The 17,634-nt window shown below is 40.7% G+C and overlaps 1 protein-coding gene across 6 annotated transcripts in view; it reads left to right on the forward strand.

The window, feature by feature from the left end:
* LOC109044767 (trehalose transporter 1-like protein) overlaps nucleotides 1-17,634 on the forward strand; it is a 42,163-nt gene extending 24,529 nt beyond the window's left edge. For all 6 annotated transcript variants that reach the window (XM_019062672.2, XM_019062671.2, XM_019062675.2 and 3 more), the window contains exons 2-6: nucleotides 1,424-1,571; nucleotides 3,793-3,928; nucleotides 9,533-9,952; nucleotides 12,358-12,914; nucleotides 15,281-17,634. In XM_019062672.2, the coding sequence (XP_018918217.2) occupies nucleotides 1,424-1,571; nucleotides 3,793-3,928; nucleotides 9,533-9,952; nucleotides 12,358-12,914; nucleotides 15,281-15,553 (1,534 nt within the window). In that variant the 3' untranslated portion in view covers nucleotides 15,554-17,634. The remainder of the gene's footprint in view (nucleotides 1-1,423; nucleotides 1,572-3,792; nucleotides 3,929-9,532; nucleotides 9,953-12,357; nucleotides 12,915-15,280) is intronic.

The raw sequence follows: 17,634 nt of genomic DNA on the forward strand, positions 1-17,634 counted from the left end.
CACCTGATAAAAAAATATTACATCAAATAACGTTTTGTCGCGGGTATTATTCCAAATTCAAGCAATGAGCCATAGTAAAGACTGCAGGGAAAATCTCATAAAATTAGGAAAGAAGTGAAGATATAGCGTCTGTTGCGAAATCTCTCAAATTATTTTTATTTCACCAAACAAAATTATTCGTTCTTTCGGGAAAAAAAGTATCAACGGTCCTAATTAACTTATTTATCGTGTTCATGAACTTGGTGAACTTACATGGTTTTCAAGGCTCAATCTCTTGTCTTTTTTCACAAATTAATGACAGCAGAATAAAAATTGAACGTGAATGGGTATTTGACGGTCATTTAACCCAAAGTCACGTGGCTTTTTGGCAAGTGAATTCACTGCATTTGTGTGCACGATCTCATATATTTAATCAACAAATTGATAATATCCTGGCGTTTCAGAACAAATTTTTAAAAATCTTTAAAAGTCACATCAAGCTCTATATTGCGTCAGCCATAATGATTCAGATACACTTTAAAATAACTATGAAAGCTCCCTCGAGTGAATATTGCAAATCTGAAGATAATACTTTTTGCGATATTCAATCAGAACATAACTTCGGAGTTGCTACAAAATCATTTTCCGATCAAATTGTTTTAATAACAAATCTGATGCACGGCGGTGTGATGAGATTGTGAGGGAATTTTAGGAAAAATGTCTTCAGCCCAGATAATATCAAATGATCGATCCACTTTTATGTAGCCCTCGAAATTAATGTAAATGGGTTTCAAAATAAATTACAAAGTGAAATATCTGGTGACGCACCAAAAGCTCATGTCGAATAATCTCAAAGCGAAAGTGCACTCACTATCTAGGAGATGATGTCCGTGGATCGAAGTCGCAACGTTCTTTCTTTATAATTAAAAAAAAAAAGATTTTAAATGTATATTAGACTTGCATAAGGTATTATGATTCGTGTGCAGATGGTCCGGTGAGAACAAAAAGCCAAAACTTTTGCGAGTTAGTTGCTCTATAAAAGCTTTTGTTTGTACCAAAAAAGTATATAATGCACTTGAATAAAATTGCTCGTTTTGTTGATTTTTTTTAGTTTTCTTTAAAATCTACTTCTAGAAATGGAAATTGCGTGCACCCATCTATTGATTTCTATAAAAACTATAAAAAAAAAAAATTATATGAGAAATATGATCATTTCATGTCAACAGTTTTAGATAGAAAAATTAGATACTTTGAGAACAAAAATGCTCATCGCGTTGCTTCGCTCAATACGATTTATGATGCGTGCATTAGTCTCGTGAACATTTTGAAAATCTATGGCTCGTTTAATGCACAGTTCTTATAGATATGAGTAACAACATCCTGTCACTGTGGAATATACAGATTAGCCGTCGTGTATTGATTTTGGTATTGCTGTCATTTGCAGGCGCTTCAAGGATATCACGATGTCCGCCAAGAAGGAGTTGGACTTGGCGGTTGCAGCGGACGGTGACCAGAGGCCAAAAGCAGCTCCAAACAAAGAAGAAAAGCCACTCATATCATCAAAAGCCAAATTCTCGCCATTTTTTAGACAGGTATGAAATAGTCTCCGTGATAATATCTCCACTGAATTTACTGTCTATGATGTTTAGTTTGTGGGAGATTTAAACGCATACATGATTAAGGCTTAGATTGAAACGATATGCAAAAAGTTCTGATGTTGCTGTTTTTGCTCTTTCTTCGCTCTTCGTCTTTCTCTTACTCTTCCTATGTTTCTCCTTTATTTCTCTTCCTTTCTTCCTCTGCTGTTTTCTCCTTTAATTATTCCTCCTGTTCTTTTCTTTTCTTTTTCTTTTTTTTCATTTATTTAGTCATCTTACATTCTCTTCTTTATCGTCTCCCTCTTTTCTTCTCTCTTTTTCTTCTTTTCTTTCTTTCTATCTTTCGTCCTCTCCCCCTCCTTCTATGATTGCTTTTCTACACGCTGATGTCTAATGCGTCATCGTCTGGCACGTACAATGAGACGTAAGACTCCAGTTTGCTAGACTAGGGTCAATGTCAATCATTATGATCCTGATTGTTGTATTAATAATTAAAATTAATCGCAAATCGCTCTAAAAATAAAATAAAAAATAATAAAATTAATCAGATAGTTATGGATACATACAGGGTGTTTCAGACCACCCGTACCAGGCCTTTTTCTCGGTTGGTATAGGGTCGTACGAAGTCGGAGACCGCGGGGTTGAATAGGGAATTGACCCCAAGGAATCCGAATTTCGTGGTCCCGAAACCCCCCCACCCCCCTTGGGGGGTAAAGGGGGGGTCACGATGCTAAAAGTCACGGTTCCCGACCGAATTGCGGATAGATCGCATCAGAATTGAAAAGCACGGAAAATTTCACGTGGAATTGACCCCTAAAAATCCAAAATCGGACCATCCAAGGCCCAAAAATGACCCCCTAAAGAGGGGGACAGTACCCCCCTCCATAATTTCTCTTTGGTCTCAAAATTGACGTAAATTCTCCAGAAAAAGACGGTTTCCCAGGTAATCGACCTCGAGAAATCCAAATTTCATGGTCCCGAAGCTCCTCTAGCCCCCTTGGGGGGTAAACGGGGGGGCCCAATTTTAAAAATCGGGGCTCCTTTCCGAATCGCAAATTGATTGCATCCAAATTGAGGAGCAGAACACATTTACATCTTAAGTGACTCCTAAGAGTTCTAATAGACCCCCTGAACGGCAGAAAGTAACCCCTGAGGAAGGGGGCCTCGCCCCGCCAAAAATTTCTCAGGATTCCTCTTTGGTCGCAAAATTGACGTCGATTCTCCAGAAAAAGACGGTTTCCCATGTAATCGACCCCGAGGACTCTAAATTTCATGTTCCCTGAGCTCCTCGGGGTCGATTACATGGGAAACCGTCTTTTTCTGGAGAATCGACGTCAATTTTGCGACCAAAGAGGAATCCTGAGAAATTTTTGGCGGGGCGAGGCCCCCTTCCTCAGGGGTTACTTTCTGCCGTTCAGGGGGTCTATTAGAACTCTTAGGAGTCACTTAAGATGTAAATGTGTTCTGCTCCTCAATTTGGATGCAATCAATTTGCGATTCGGAAAGGAGCCCCGATTTTTAAAATTGGGCCCCCCCGTTTAACCCCCAAGGGGAGCTAGAGGAGCTTCGGGACCATGAAATTTGGATTTCTCGAGGTCGATTACCTGGGAAACCGTCTTTTTCTGGAGAATTTACGTCAATTTTGAGACCAAAGAGAAATTATGGAGGGGGGTACTGTCCCCCTCTTTAGGGGGTCATTTTTGGGCCTTGGATGGTCCGATTTTGGATTTTTAGGGGTCAATTCCACGTGAAATTTTCCGTGCTTTTCAATTCTGATGCGATCTATCCGCAATTCGGTCGGGAACCGTGACTTTTAGCATCGTGACCCCCCCTTTACCCCCCAAGGGGGGGTGGGGGGGTTTCGGGACCACGAAATTCGGATTCCTTGGGGTCAATTCCCTATTCAACCCCGCGGTCTCCGACTTCGTACGACCTATACCAACCGAGAAAAAGGCCTGGTACGGGTGGTCTGAAACACCCTGTATGTTTTATAAAAAACTTAAAGTTATCGGTAAAAGCATATTCAAGCAAGTATATTTTCATCATATTTTATTCACTGCTAGCTTAATCCCCCACCCACATTTGCATCGGCTCTCCGAGGCATATCCGGCGCAAGCGGGGTGGAGTTTCTTCCTCTTTCCCTCTATCCGTATATTCCCAGGCTTTATTTAGCTTTTATTTTTAGCCTACTTTGAATATTCATTGATTGTTGCAGTTTCTTGCCGCCTCTGGACCGATTATTGCAACTTTAAGTTCAGGAATGACAGCGGGGTTTTCAGCAGTCCTTTTACCTCAACTGAAGAGCCCTAACTCAACATTGAAGATAGATCATGATCAAGCGTCATGGATAGGTACATCTTTTAATTAAGTTCCGTCCACATCCTGTCTTTTTTCAGGATTTAGTATTAGGGACCAATCTACGGAGAAATATAGGAACCAGAGCATGATGGTTTCAAAGCCTAACCTAAAATTCAAGTTTCGTCTACAATACGTCCTTGGATCGATTTGTCCGCAAAAGGAACTTCGGTCGTTTTTACTTTATTCGTTTTATATAAGTTCAATACATTTAATGAGCAAGATGTTCATTTTAATGATACAGGAAACGAGTTTTTTCAAAATTGATCGTTCTGAAAAAAGAAAGAAAGAAAAGAAAAGAAAAGAAAAAAAAAACACTACCGCGCGTGATAAATTTTTAGAACACTCCTGTAATTTTTACTATAGTGTGCATTCACTAAAACGTGCGATAAGCAAAATCTAAGCTGAGATTCGGATTCCTCGTTGAAAATCAATGGGATCACATGTATCATACGTCATATCTGTCGAATATAGGTATGGGTGAGTAAGTAGGATTCGAACAGACTTCAAACCTTTGATTTATGCCGCATAGCGCCGGCTGACGCCTAGTGGCGCCAAGCATTCTGCTTCGTCCCGGAGAATTTCCGAGAAGAGAAACTTCTTCTTACTCCCTCGCTGACCCACTCAGTAATCACCCACGTTGCCATGTTGAACTGATATGTTAGAATTAGTGTACATACTGAAAGACTCTTTCCTTCCTGCTACGCTAGCCGCCGATACATGAAATCTCATCGATTTTTAACAAGGAATCCGAATTTGAGCTTAGATTTTGGATTCACGAGTTTTAAGTTACATTTTCACAATTCCAATATTCAAGATGGCGGGCGTGACATAAAATACTATCTCAGCTCTTGTTCGGTCGATTTTAGTGAAACTCGGTTCAAGGCAGTATTTTTTGACGGGAAACTCGAATTTTTGGTCAAATTTTCAAAACTCCAAAATCCAACATGGCGTCCGAGGGGCATCCCCTGAGAAGTTTTTGAATTTATAAATCTATTCGGACGGATTTTAAAGCTTCCATGGAGAAATTTTCCATCAATTTCTGCGGAATAATTACGCTTTTTTCTACTTTCAGCTTCAGCAAAACATACTTGCAAATTCTTGCATTCAAAACATCTGGAAAAATGTTATTTTTTTGGGGGGGGCATATGATACTATTTTCAATTCTAAGGGGGCCAGGCCCCCTGGACTCCCCCTTCGTTTGTCTATGGCAAGGGATTTGAGCCATGAGCCATTGAAGTCGAGGATGCCCAGACTGGAGACTCTTAGCATCTGACGACGGGAGAAAATAAAACGCAGTTACTAAAAATATCCTTTTGGACTGAAAATCTTGAAAATAGATATAAATTTTCCAAGAAGTATACTTCTTTAAAAATTTAAGAAGAATCCTACAGTGCCTCAGCGTGTTTTTGATCACCTTTTGCGAAATTTTTAGGGTAAATTTTTCACTTTTTCCTACGAAACAAGGGTTGCATGTGAATTCGTAGTGATTTTCCACGAGCAGCACGGGCCCCTCCGGGCCCGGGCCCCGTACCAGGGACCCAGTATCCCCCCCCCCCCTTGTGGCGGGCCTGTCTGGATGTACACGGAAAAAAATCTTTGGTGCTTATAGCCAGATAGTAGGTGACATTTACCATCTTGGATTCCCAGATTCGACCCCTGAGAACAATTTTGCTACGAGCACAAATGTATGATGGTTAGAAACCTCAAACCGCGATCAGGTAGGCGTTGACAACAAAGATGGTAATTCGCACCAACACTGCTGGGCGGGCGCGCCGTCCTCCGTAGACGTCCCGCACAACGTTGCTGAGATAGACCTTCAAAGATGGTAAACTGACCCATCCGGATGTTTAGTGTATCAATCATGAAAGCAAGGAGAACCTAGATATTTTGTGTTTTTAGCCATAAAGAGGAGTATTTTCTTGTGAAACGTACAGCTAAAAAAATTGAATACAAAGGTGTGCAATGTCGGGGTTCGCAGCTAGGGGATGGTGGAAAAGGGTTAATCGCGTAAATAAATTTCGAAATCGAGTAAAATGAGACTACAGTACTTATTGTGAGGTGCTGTAGTCGTATCCGACCTATCAAATTTTTTTGCCTACCGCGGGGATTGAACCTGGGACCTATCTAACCCTAGCCGAAGACCCTAACGATTGAGCTATACAGTATGATGAGAATCTTGACCAAAAAACCTGTACATAGCTTCGATTTGAACGGAAAACCAGGATATTCAATCTACATACTTAGATTGGTTCATTCATTTTTCTAATTTTTGTATTTCATTTTATTTTTTAACGTTACTTCAGTTTTTTACTTTATTTTATTTCGTTACTTCATTTTAAATTTTTTACTTTATTTTTTTTCTTTACGTAATATAATTTTTCTTTGATTATTTCTTTTTTATTTATTTACTTTATTTTAATTTTTTCCTTTGTTTCTTTACTTAATTTTAATGTTTTACTTTATTGTTTTTTCTTTACTTAATATTATTTTTCTTTGATTATTTATTCTTTATTTCTTCCCTGTATTTTACCGTTACTTACTTTATTTTATTTCTTGCAATTTTTGATTTTTTTTTACTTTAATTCAGTCACTTCATTTTAATTTTTATACTTTATTAAATATCACTTCGTTGTTATTTATAACCGCATTTTATTTATCTATTTTTTCTTTTTTTCTTTTCATGTCGAGAATCAATTCAAAATTTTCAAACTAGGATTATTTTTATGATTGGCTAAAGTGCTTCTAGCATTGGACAAATAAGCCCAGGCTACTTACTTGAACAAGTGAGATTATGTAGAATAGAAAATAAAAAAATTGCCCCTCTAAAGTACTGAAGCCTTGACATGGTGTTAAATATAGTGCATGCCTAGCCTACTGGTAAACCTGGGATGTTTAGCTTAACGACAGCATATAATTGACAAGAAACATTGTTAAAACATTAGTAACAATTGATAAATTTCTGCCATTTCCTTGGAATTTTGAATGTAGAAAAAAATTGATTTTGAAAACTATTATTAGTACCAGGGGCCTTTGGCCGCTACGCTGCCGACAACCAATGCGGAAGAAAGAACATACGTAAAAAGTCGTAGAACAACCGTGTTCAAGATATCTCCGAGATTAATGGATTCAAATACCGTCAATGTTTTATTTTTGATCAATGTTTTTAAAAGAATAACACACTGTTATTCTAATGAGTTTCCGCAAATTTTCCTGAGTGATTTTAAAATAGATAAAAGAAAATTTGACTTAAAACGCATAATATCCGAAATCTAAGCTCAGATTCGGCTTCCTCGTGAAAAATCGATGCAATTTCATGTATCATATGTCACCATATCATGATGGAAAGAGATTAACGTAGGCGTGTAGATTCTAACATATCAGTCCGACGTGGCAACATGGGTGATTCGGAGTGGGTCAGCTGATGAGTAAGAAGAAGTTTGTTTTCTCGGAAACGGACGAACCAAATGCTTGGACGCCGGCGCCTGGCGGCGTAGCTCAAACGTTTGAATTCTGTGCCTACTTCCGCATACCGGCCGGCTTTGATAGAATCTTTACGCCTACGATTACCCTCTTTTCTTTATGCTATGGTAACATATGATACATGAAATAGCATCGATTTTTCACGAGGAAGCCGAATCTGAGCTTAGATTTTGGGTATGATGCGTTTCAAGTTGAATTTTCTGAATTTGAAAATTTAAGACGGCGGACGTAGCCTATAATTGATACATCGGCTCCCATTCCATCGATTAAATTCGAATTTTTAGTCTAATTTCGAAAATTCGAAAAACCAAGGCGGCGGGCGTGGCCTAAAACGCTATCTCGGTTCCTGCTCGTCGGATTTTCGTAAAACTTGGTGCCAAGGGGAGGGGGAGAGGAAAGAAATTTTCAAACACTGCAATCGATATGTCGCAGGCAAATAGTAAAATTAGGCATTTTGTCAAATGCCTAGGCAAATAGTCAAATACTAGGGGGCTATGCCCCCTGACCGCTACGCGGTCCAACCCCCTGAAGGCGCTCCTCGCCATCTAAGGGCCGCTTCGCGGCCCTATTTTTACCTCCTATCGGTGTTAGTTTTATTTTTCCCCTCGAAAATTACGATATGAGGTATACTTTACATCTAGAATTAAATACTTTTTGGTTTGGATAAATATTTTAGTTCGTTTTAATCCGTTTTTTTTTAAATGAGTGAAAAATTTAACATCGTCCGAGTTTCTGAATTGTTGTAATAAATGTCCTTTAATTATCATTAAAACCGAGCAGAGTCAAGAATAATTAATTGCGCGAAGTCATATAGTTTTGCGGCGACTTTACCGTCGCCCGAGCCAGGGACGGGAAAAGGAGTACGCTCCACGAACATATTATTACACGCTTATCAGTCACACAAGGTGGGTTGAATATGAATTCTTGAAAATTTATCAACATACTTTCCCTAATCAGCCCATATCTGATTGCTTTCTTTGGTGACTCAATGTTGGTAAAGCGTAAAAAATTGACGGGGCAGACTACTAACAAAATACTTTAATTGAGTTATCTGAGATGGTGACCTTCATAATCAACAAGTTTATAATTTGCACTAACGCATTCTGTAGTTCAATGAGCCCACTTAACCGAGTAGCATCAGCCAAAAACAAGATAGGTGAAGCGCAAGCGCACTCTTTGGTGCAATGAGTCAACTTGATGGAGCAGTTTACCATCATTGTCTCGGTGAACAGATTTGTAATAGCTAGTAGCAACTAATTGAAAATGATTGATTTCCCTATAGACGTTGTGGACAATACAATGCCGTTGGTTATTCTATCAATTTTTTCATGTATACGGCACCAACTTTTAATTAACAAAACCAAGATGGTTATCCGCGCACAGTCATTTTTTTCCGTGTAAAGAGGGTGTGCGAGAACTCACAAAACGCCGTTAACCGCTACAGCAGTTACTTTAGCGATGTCCAGATGTAGAATTAACTGCTCTGGCGGTTAATTCAGCGTTTTGTGAGCTGTCGCACACTTTTTTACATCCTGAATATTAAATCTGCATCCCTGTTTTTTCGGTGTAGCGTTGACTTCTGAATTTTACTTTTGTCTCACTCCATTCAATTGTTTAGATACGTATGGCGGGATCTCTAACTAGAGTCCCTTTATACCCAGAGTTAAGACAACTCGATTATCAGCTGACTCGCAGCCGGCCTTGGCTGGCCATGGAGGCCGAAACGAGTGCACCCAAACGAACGATATTGAGGGATAAGGATCAGGAATCCTGCGATGTCTGTCACACAAAAACAACAACATCAACAAATTGATCAATTAAAAAGAAAATGAGATTGGTTTGTGAATAATTTCTTAATCTATTTTCATTTTGGACCGATGGAAATGACAATTTACTCTTGATAAACCACAATTAGGTAATATTTTCATTATTCTTGTTCACATTCGAGGTACCGCCATCTTGGTGCACTCGTTTCGGCCTCCATGAGCGAGAACCAATCAGAATTGGATTTTTTTTTAGGCCACTTTCAGCCCAACCAAAAGTGAGTTGTCTTAACTCTGGGTATAAAGGGACTCTATCTCTAACATGTATCGTCTCTGTGTGTTTCCTTTGGATAGCGAGCATGGCGGCCCTGCCGATGGCTTTGGGCTGCATCTTCAGCGGGGTCCTCATGGAGCGTTACGGGCGGCGGATGACGCAGCTGCTGCTGTGCGTGCCGTTCCTCCTGGGCTGGGTCCTCCTGTCCCTGGCGACGACCGTGTGGCACCTCTACGTGGGCCGCTTCCTCACCGGCTTCTCCGTCGGCCTCCTCGGCCCGCCGTCCATCGTCTACATCGCCGAGACGGCCGAGCCGCGGCACCGCGGCGCCCTCCTCGCCACCGTCACCCTCGCCATCTCCGTCGGCATCCTCCTCTCGCACGTCCTCGGCACGTTCCTCTACTGGAAGGTCGCCGCCGCCGTCAGCGTCTTCTTCCCCTGCCTCAGCTTTGGCCTCTTCTGGATCTGCCCCGAAACACCTTCCTGGCTAGCCATCAAGGGTGAGTGCCCGTAAATTGGATTACATTTTGCAAAAAGGAACCACTAGCATTGCAATGATGCTAAGATTGTGCAACTTCATCCTTTGCAATAAAATTGCGGAAATTGTGAAAACCATGAAATTTAGATGGTAATTATTGTCTTAAATTTACAGTTTTTAGCGAGTAAAATAGAAACTATTAAGGGATAATCGGGGTTTTCCTCCAAGACAAAAGAAGTTGCACAATCTTAGCAACATTGCAATGCTAGTGGTTCCTTTTTGCAAAATGCAATCCAATTAAACATCCGTTTCAGGCAGGCTCGGCGCACGGTGGATCGAATAAAAAAAGCGAGGTCTCACAAAATTTGGAAACTTTAAACGCTTATAACTCCGTTTATACAAAACATTGCGATTCTAAAAGTGGTTTCATTGGTTTCCTCGTGAAATTATCCTTCAGAAGTACCCTTTAAATTTAAAAATGTGACGAAATAAACATTAAAATTTTCAGTGTTAGTCCAAAATTGTATGTCCGACCTCTCTAATTGACTAGATTCACTGTGCGGCGCCGGCGTGAGAGCGCTCGAAGAAGAGGTATCGATAAGGGTCGTTTTTAAGCCCACCCTGCCTGAAATTTCTCAACTGTACGATTTTTTGCACATTGAGTGTCTATATTTTACGACATACATCATGATTCATTTTAGGTCTCTTTCCAGGTCTATCACTGATCTGATCAAGGGTCTGAAGGCCGATCTTGGCGAAAAATGAGGATTTCTCGGCAAATCAGCAAAACACACATATTTCGCCAAAATCAGCCTTCAGATCCGTTTTTAGGCCTCCCACATTCTACCATCTAGAGTCACCGTGATATTTTTTGGATCCTAAGAGTTCCATGCAACCCAGTGTCCATACTCTCTTTACGAAGGTACTCTACAGGCTAAGGCTCTAAGGCTGTTGTTTGTCACCAACACTATTTAAGGTATACCTAGAGCACGTTTTAGAGGAATGGAAAAAGAAGGTTGCAGGAATGGGCGTTCCACTCCTTGATGGGCAGACCCTTTATACTCTATGCTTTGCCGATGACCAGATCGTTGTAGCTCAAGATGAGGAAGATGCAGATTACATGACGCGGAAGTTGGTCGAAGAATATCGGAAATGGGGCATGGACGTTAGTGTGTCCAAGACAGAGAAGCTGGTCGTGGGAGCAGCGCATCAACGGCAAAGCATAGAGCTTGAGGATGGACGGCGCATCGAAGAGTGTGACGAGTATAAGTATCTCGGTGTTTGGCTCGATCAGGATGGAAGGATGGATAGAGCAATTAAGGACAGGATCATCCAGGGCAGGAGAGCCATCGCGATGCTGAACGGGGTGCTCTGGGATCAGAGCATCTCAAAGGCAAACAAGCACCGGATATATGACGCCATCGTTAAAAGTATCGTGCTCTATGGTAGTGAAGTGTGGCCTTTGACGAAAAGAACGCAAGAAATGTTGAGGGCAACTGAAATGGATTTTTGGCGGCGATCTGCCGGCATTTCGAGACGGGACCGTGTCCGTAATGAGAGAATTCGCCAGGTGATGAAGGTTGAGAAAGATATCGTGCACGACGTCATGTCCAGGCAGTTATGCTGGTATGGACATGTGCAAAGAATGTCGGAGGAGAGGTTGCCCAAACAAGTTTTGGATTGGGTACCACCTGGGAAGAGGCGACGGGGACGTCCCGTAAAGGGTTGGCGGCAGGGCGTTGACAAAGAGATGTTGCGGTGTCAGTTGCCCGATAACCTCTGGGAAGACAGGCATATGTGGCGCTTGGGTGTCGTAGAACGCCAGAGTGCGTTATAAAGCGACTTTATATATATACTCTACACTTTGGCAAAAGCATGCAGTTTGATCTTGCAGTGAGGAAGAGACGATACTAAAAACAATAACGCTGGTCTTGAGTAGGGTATACTGACCATGTTGACGCGTGTCGTATATCCTTGGACGTATGAAGGAACTTTTGTCCAACTTTCAGTCAGTTGCCCGATTACCTTTGAGAAGATAGACATGCACATGTGGTGGTAAGTTGTTGCAGAGCGCTGTAGAGGTGATAAATGTCCAGGGTTGCAATTTTTCATGAATAGGAAAATCTTGAAATTTCATGTGAAATATTTAATGAAATTTCAGAGAAAACATGAAAGCTATTGAAAAATATATTTTGAAAGTAAATGCAAAAGTAAAGGAAAAGGCATTACGTTTTCGTTTCTTGGCATTTTTAGTGTGTGTTGCGTACCCAGCCCCTGAAAATATGTTCCATATTTTTCACAACTGAATGGTGAAATTTTATGGAGTATTTCAATCTTTCATATTTTTCATTTCACCCGGGCAAACTTGTGTATGTATAAAATCGCCTCATACAAATCCATCACTTTATCAGTTCCGTTATGTTGCAGGTTATGCATCTGAGGCGGAGGAGGCTTTCCATTGGCTGCGGGGCTACTCAGACCAGGCCCAGGGCGAGCTTAAAGTTATCCTTTCGAAGAAGCCTGCCAGTAGAAGTGACTCGAAGGAGGGGTCGTTTAAACGTCTGGCCCACTCCCTCCGCTCCATTTTTTCGCTCTCCTTCCTGAAGCCCTTCTTCATCATGAACGTCTTCTTCTTCGTGCAGCAGTTCTCCGGAGTCAACGCGGTGGCCTTCTACTCGGTGGATATCATGAAGACCGTCTCGGGGAATGTAGACGAGTACTTGGCCACCATCGTCATCGACGTCATCCGCGTAGTCATGTCCTTGGCCACGTGCATCCTCCTGCGGCAGTTCGGTCGGCGACCCTTGGGTCTCATCTCGCTGGTCGGCACCACGGTTTCGCTCCTGTCCTTGGCCGCCGTTCTCAAGACGCCCTTCTACAAGGAGTATCCGAGCCTCAGCTGGTTGCCAACCGGACTTCTTGCTTCGTACATCTGCTTCATCAGTATCGGGCTCGTCCCGTTACCATGGGTTATGACCGGAGAGGTAAGGCACAATTTCAACTGAGGGGCTTGGAAGACGGAGAAAAAAACTTCGTGCATGGGACTCGAAGTTGAGGTCATATGGATCTCTGAAGTTATCGGATCACGCATCCGAAAACTTGAGGTCCAACTACCGAAGTGCGAGCCAGACTTCTTAAGTACTTCGGTACATACCGAGGGGTTCAGGTCACACATCTGAAGTACTCCGGTACATACCGAGAGCTTCAGACGTCTGACCCGAACTTCAGTTTTCGGATGCGTGATCCGAAAACTCCAGAGAGCCATATGACCTCAACTTCGGGTCCCATGCACGAAGTTTTTTTCTCCGTGAGGACAAGACGCATAAGTTCAGTTTTTGCTATTTCGAGAAATACCTGATTGTTTTAAGATTCGAAATTGCATGGATCCTCATGTCGAAAAGAAAGTTCAAAGTGACTTTTTGATGCTTAAAAATTGGAATTTGAGAGCGAATTTTTACTTGAAATCATTCATATCTCAATTTTTTCAAAAACTGCACTAATGCGCCTTGTCCTCCAAGCCCCTCAGTTGCCTCGACACACGTAATCTTTATCATTTTTACATCAATTCAAGTACAAATTCAAGGTGAGGTGGTCCATTTCTCAAAACTGTACTTCCTCTAATCAAAGAGGAAACATTTGAGTAACAAGGAGCTGGTGATGTTTTGATATAATATCCACCCAGAAAGCGTAATCCCTGATAACCGTAACTTCACCATGAGAAAGAGAAAATATTCTATTTTAGCGGGTACATTTCGTCAACAGTCGCGTAAAATTTCGATTTTGACGTGTCTCGTGTCATTAAGATTCTTGGCTTTTAGGATCAAAACCGATTCGACAATTTAAGCAAATCATTCTATTATTTCGTAAGTCGGGTTCCGGCGCTTCTCCTTAATTTCGAACACTTAATTCATTTTTCCGGTGACATCATTATTTTTTCACTATGAGTAAAATGACTGTTATTTTATTGGCTCTCATGACGATGGACGTGGAGTCTCTGCGTGAAATTCTGCCCTAAATCGAGTCTTTTAGTCCGACTTGTAACACGGCAATGCCTTGGTTCATTGAACTTGACGATTCAATGATGATACTAACGCCTAGGTGCACGCAACTATTCGTGCTTGATGATTGCCTGCATTGCATACAAGAAAAGATGAAGGCGCTTTGACTTCAGTTTACGTTTACTGCAATACGCGCGGCGCGGAGCGCAAGGTTCGCTTCAACTATGCTTGTAAAATATCACTACGTGACGCGAGAGACAAGAGGAAGGAAGCAATGGACCTCATCGAATGATCTCTGCTATTTGAAACCATTACTCTGAGGCTTTGCTTTTATCTGCACGAGAAAATTGAATTATCATCTATTATTTGAATGGATCTATAGTACGCATGCTCACACAACATAGGTACTCACGTTGGCTGGCTTAATAAGTCATGTATTTTTTCGCAATATTTAAGAATATCTGCCATTATTTTTTCATCTCTTTCAAGAAGATAAGCCAACTTTTTTTTATTATTATCATTGAAATAGGTTAGAATTTAGGTGCAGTGCACGATTTAGATGATGTTGAATTTTATCCACATTCCTAAGCCGTGGAATTCAATTCATAGAGAGTAGAGAGGAAGGACCTGCTCAGTTGTTTTGCTAAAATAAGCCTAAGAGATCGAACTCCATATTTAGTAAAATATTTCACTATTCAAAATATGTCTTTTAAAAAAAACCTGTTCAAAATCATTTCCTTTATAAAAAGGAAACCTATTGATTACCTATCAATTACCTAGGTTACCTATTGATTTTTTTAAAAAAAAAAAAAAAAAAAAAAAAAAAAACACACACACACCCACCCTCTCACACGCAAAAGAAGGTATAAGTCTTTAAATAATCATTGCTATTTTTAAGGAGTTTTTTTAACACTTTGCAACATAAATTTTAAGTGTCAACAAACTACGGCGGATCTTTCAAGAGTTTTTTTAACGCTTTTTTTAAACTTAAATTTTACCTCTCGTATTATTTTAAGACACACCCAACAAGGGTTTCCTAAACCATAAATTTAAATATTTCAACAGTTTTTTCTAAGAGTTGTCTTCTTGAAATCTACGAGTATTTCTAAAGTTTCCTTTGACAGTATGTAGTCGTCGCGAGTGGGAAACAGCAAGAACGAACGTGACGATGCAACGAGGTTGATACTACACCAACGGCGCAAAGATACAACTATTCGTGCTTGAAGACTGTCCGGATTGCATACACGAATTAAAGAAGGCGTTTTGACTTCCATTGCCACTCGCTGCGATACGCGCAAAGCTTTAAAACATGCACGGCTTGTTTAATCGTTGGTTTTATTTCTTTGCTACAGGTGTTTCCAGCAGCACACCGGGAGTTAGGCAGTGGCGCGACCTCCTTCTTCGGTTTCTTCGTCTTCTTCGTGGTGGTCAAGTCGAGCCCGTTCTTCTTCAGCACGCTTGGCATGGTCGGTACGTTCCAGCTCTTCGGCGGTATCACTCTCCTGGGTACCGTCTTTATATTCTGCTTCCTGCCGGAGACGAAAAACAAGACTTTAGAGGAGATCGAGGATCTCTTCTCCAAGCCCAAACCTAAACCCTCGCCCGAGTCCGCAGAGGTCGTCTAAAAGCGCCTCAACCTGCCGAGTATCAATGCCATCAAGGGCATTGGCGGATCCAGCAATTTGGCAACACCGGATTTCCTCCATTTAAACCTATGGAAATGTATCGATTCTCGGAGGGGCCAGGTGCTCCGACAGGAATCGATTATTTAGCATAGGTTTAAATGGAGGAAATTCGGTGTTGCCAAATTGCTGGATCCGCCTCTGATCAAGGGGGCTGTCTATGAAGAGATCTCGATTACCTCTAAAAGGTCTGGCTAAAATCAGTTTCGGTGGTCGTCTTTGAGTTCAAAGTTCGTTGCGACTCTGCAAGGGTATCAATCGAATTTTGCTCAATATACAGGGTGTTCCGGGGTCAAGCAGCGAGGCCACAATAGCACGCTCTCTGGATCAAAATTACTCCCTCCCCCTCCCCCCATAATTTTGTTATTTCCTTTTTTTTCTTTCGAAAAATGCTCTCCATCGGAGCTGCGCCCCAATATTAGTGAAAATCTTAATTTCTTTTTGAACTTTGGCGACGATTTTGGACTCACACTCACGAAAAATTGTTATTTCCTTAGGTAATTTTGGGTACGAAATTCATCGATAGTCTCAGAACGGTCGAAATCATAAGTTAAAGGTGGATTTCAGGGACCGTTTGATATTCCTGAGTACCAACCATGGTTTTCGTCAATTAGACCCCCTGGTTTTTTCCTCTCTTTTACTTGAGATTCCGATCATTTGAGACTACCTGTTGATGAATTCAGCGTCAAAAATTTTGAGGAATTGTTACTTTTCATGAGTTAAGGTCCGTTGCCGTTGCCAAAATTTAGAATAAACGAAGATATTAAAGAAAAGTTGGTAGCCGTTGATATGACTGAAGGGCACTTTTAAGCTCCATGCAGAGAGAATTACCCCACGCTCCTGAAGTTTGGTCCTTGGACGCCTGTCTTGGCCCCTCGGGAAAGCCCGATAGGCACTGGAACTGACGTTACCGCCTAAACTCATGGTTTTGGTACCTACCTCATAGTACTGAATTTGTAAGTTGTGTAGGTATGATATGGGTGTAAATAGTCTTGTTTTAAAAAAATCAATTTGAAGTTGATTTTACTTTTTAATGTTAAGGCTGTGCTGGGCTGTGTATTTAGTACCTACGCAGTAGCATTTGAAGTTTCTTGTATAATCTTGAGTCGGGGACTAATGTCTCAAGTGCCTTTATCAGTGGCTAAAGCCATTTTCATTTTATTAAACAAATTTTAAAATGCTTATTTGGAATTTTTCAGACATACAACTTGGTAGTAATTTTAGCTCACTTATTTGTCAAGTAAGCTTGGAAAAAAAATTGAACCAGCATGAGATCGGTTGTTGAATTGTTTTAAATTAGCCAGCTCTGCCAACAGAGGAACAATTGAGTATTTTATAAAGGAAAAGAACCTGCTCCAAGGATGTGAGAAAGAATCGTAAAAAAGTATTCAGAACATACTTAATACTTAAAATCTGGTGTGCTGGGCTTCATATCCCTTTGATTTTTAAGAGCTTTTCCCTGGTGCAACTGATAATCCCTGCTGAAATGATAGCTGGTTGTAATTAAAACATTATGTTTGTAGGCATAAGCATAGACTATTGGGCACTAGCTGTGATAGTGCTACGTAGGAACTGATTTCAATTTGAGGAACAATTTCAGTTTCACAGTTTTGCCACTATAAATATTGTTACATCACATTGCAAATATTATCTGACAATTTTGCCGCCTAGTTTCCAAAGAAAGCACGCACAACAGCAAGATTCTCCACAGAATAATTCTTTCGCAGCACTGAGATAGCTATTAAATCAGGATTCTTCAGGGTTTTATCATGATCCTTGATATCATTAAGGTTTTAATTGCAGAGCTACGGGTACCTAAGTATCAATCAGTATCAATTCAGTTTTCATCATCAAATGAATAATTTTACGCTGTAATTTATTTTAAATAAAAAATGATGTGATATTAGCTTTAGTATCTTCCTATTTTATTTGTATTTTTATCAAATCATTTGGAACAAAGCCTAATGTAATTTTTTGAATGTAGATACTAGTACCTACCTAATAAAGTCAAAGTTTTTAATTAA

This window comes from Bemisia tabaci, chromosome 1 (assembly GCF_918797505.1).
Source record: "Bemisia tabaci chromosome 1, PGI_BMITA_v3".
Taxonomy (NCBI): domain Eukaryota; kingdom Metazoa; phylum Arthropoda; class Insecta; order Hemiptera; family Aleyrodidae; genus Bemisia; species Bemisia tabaci.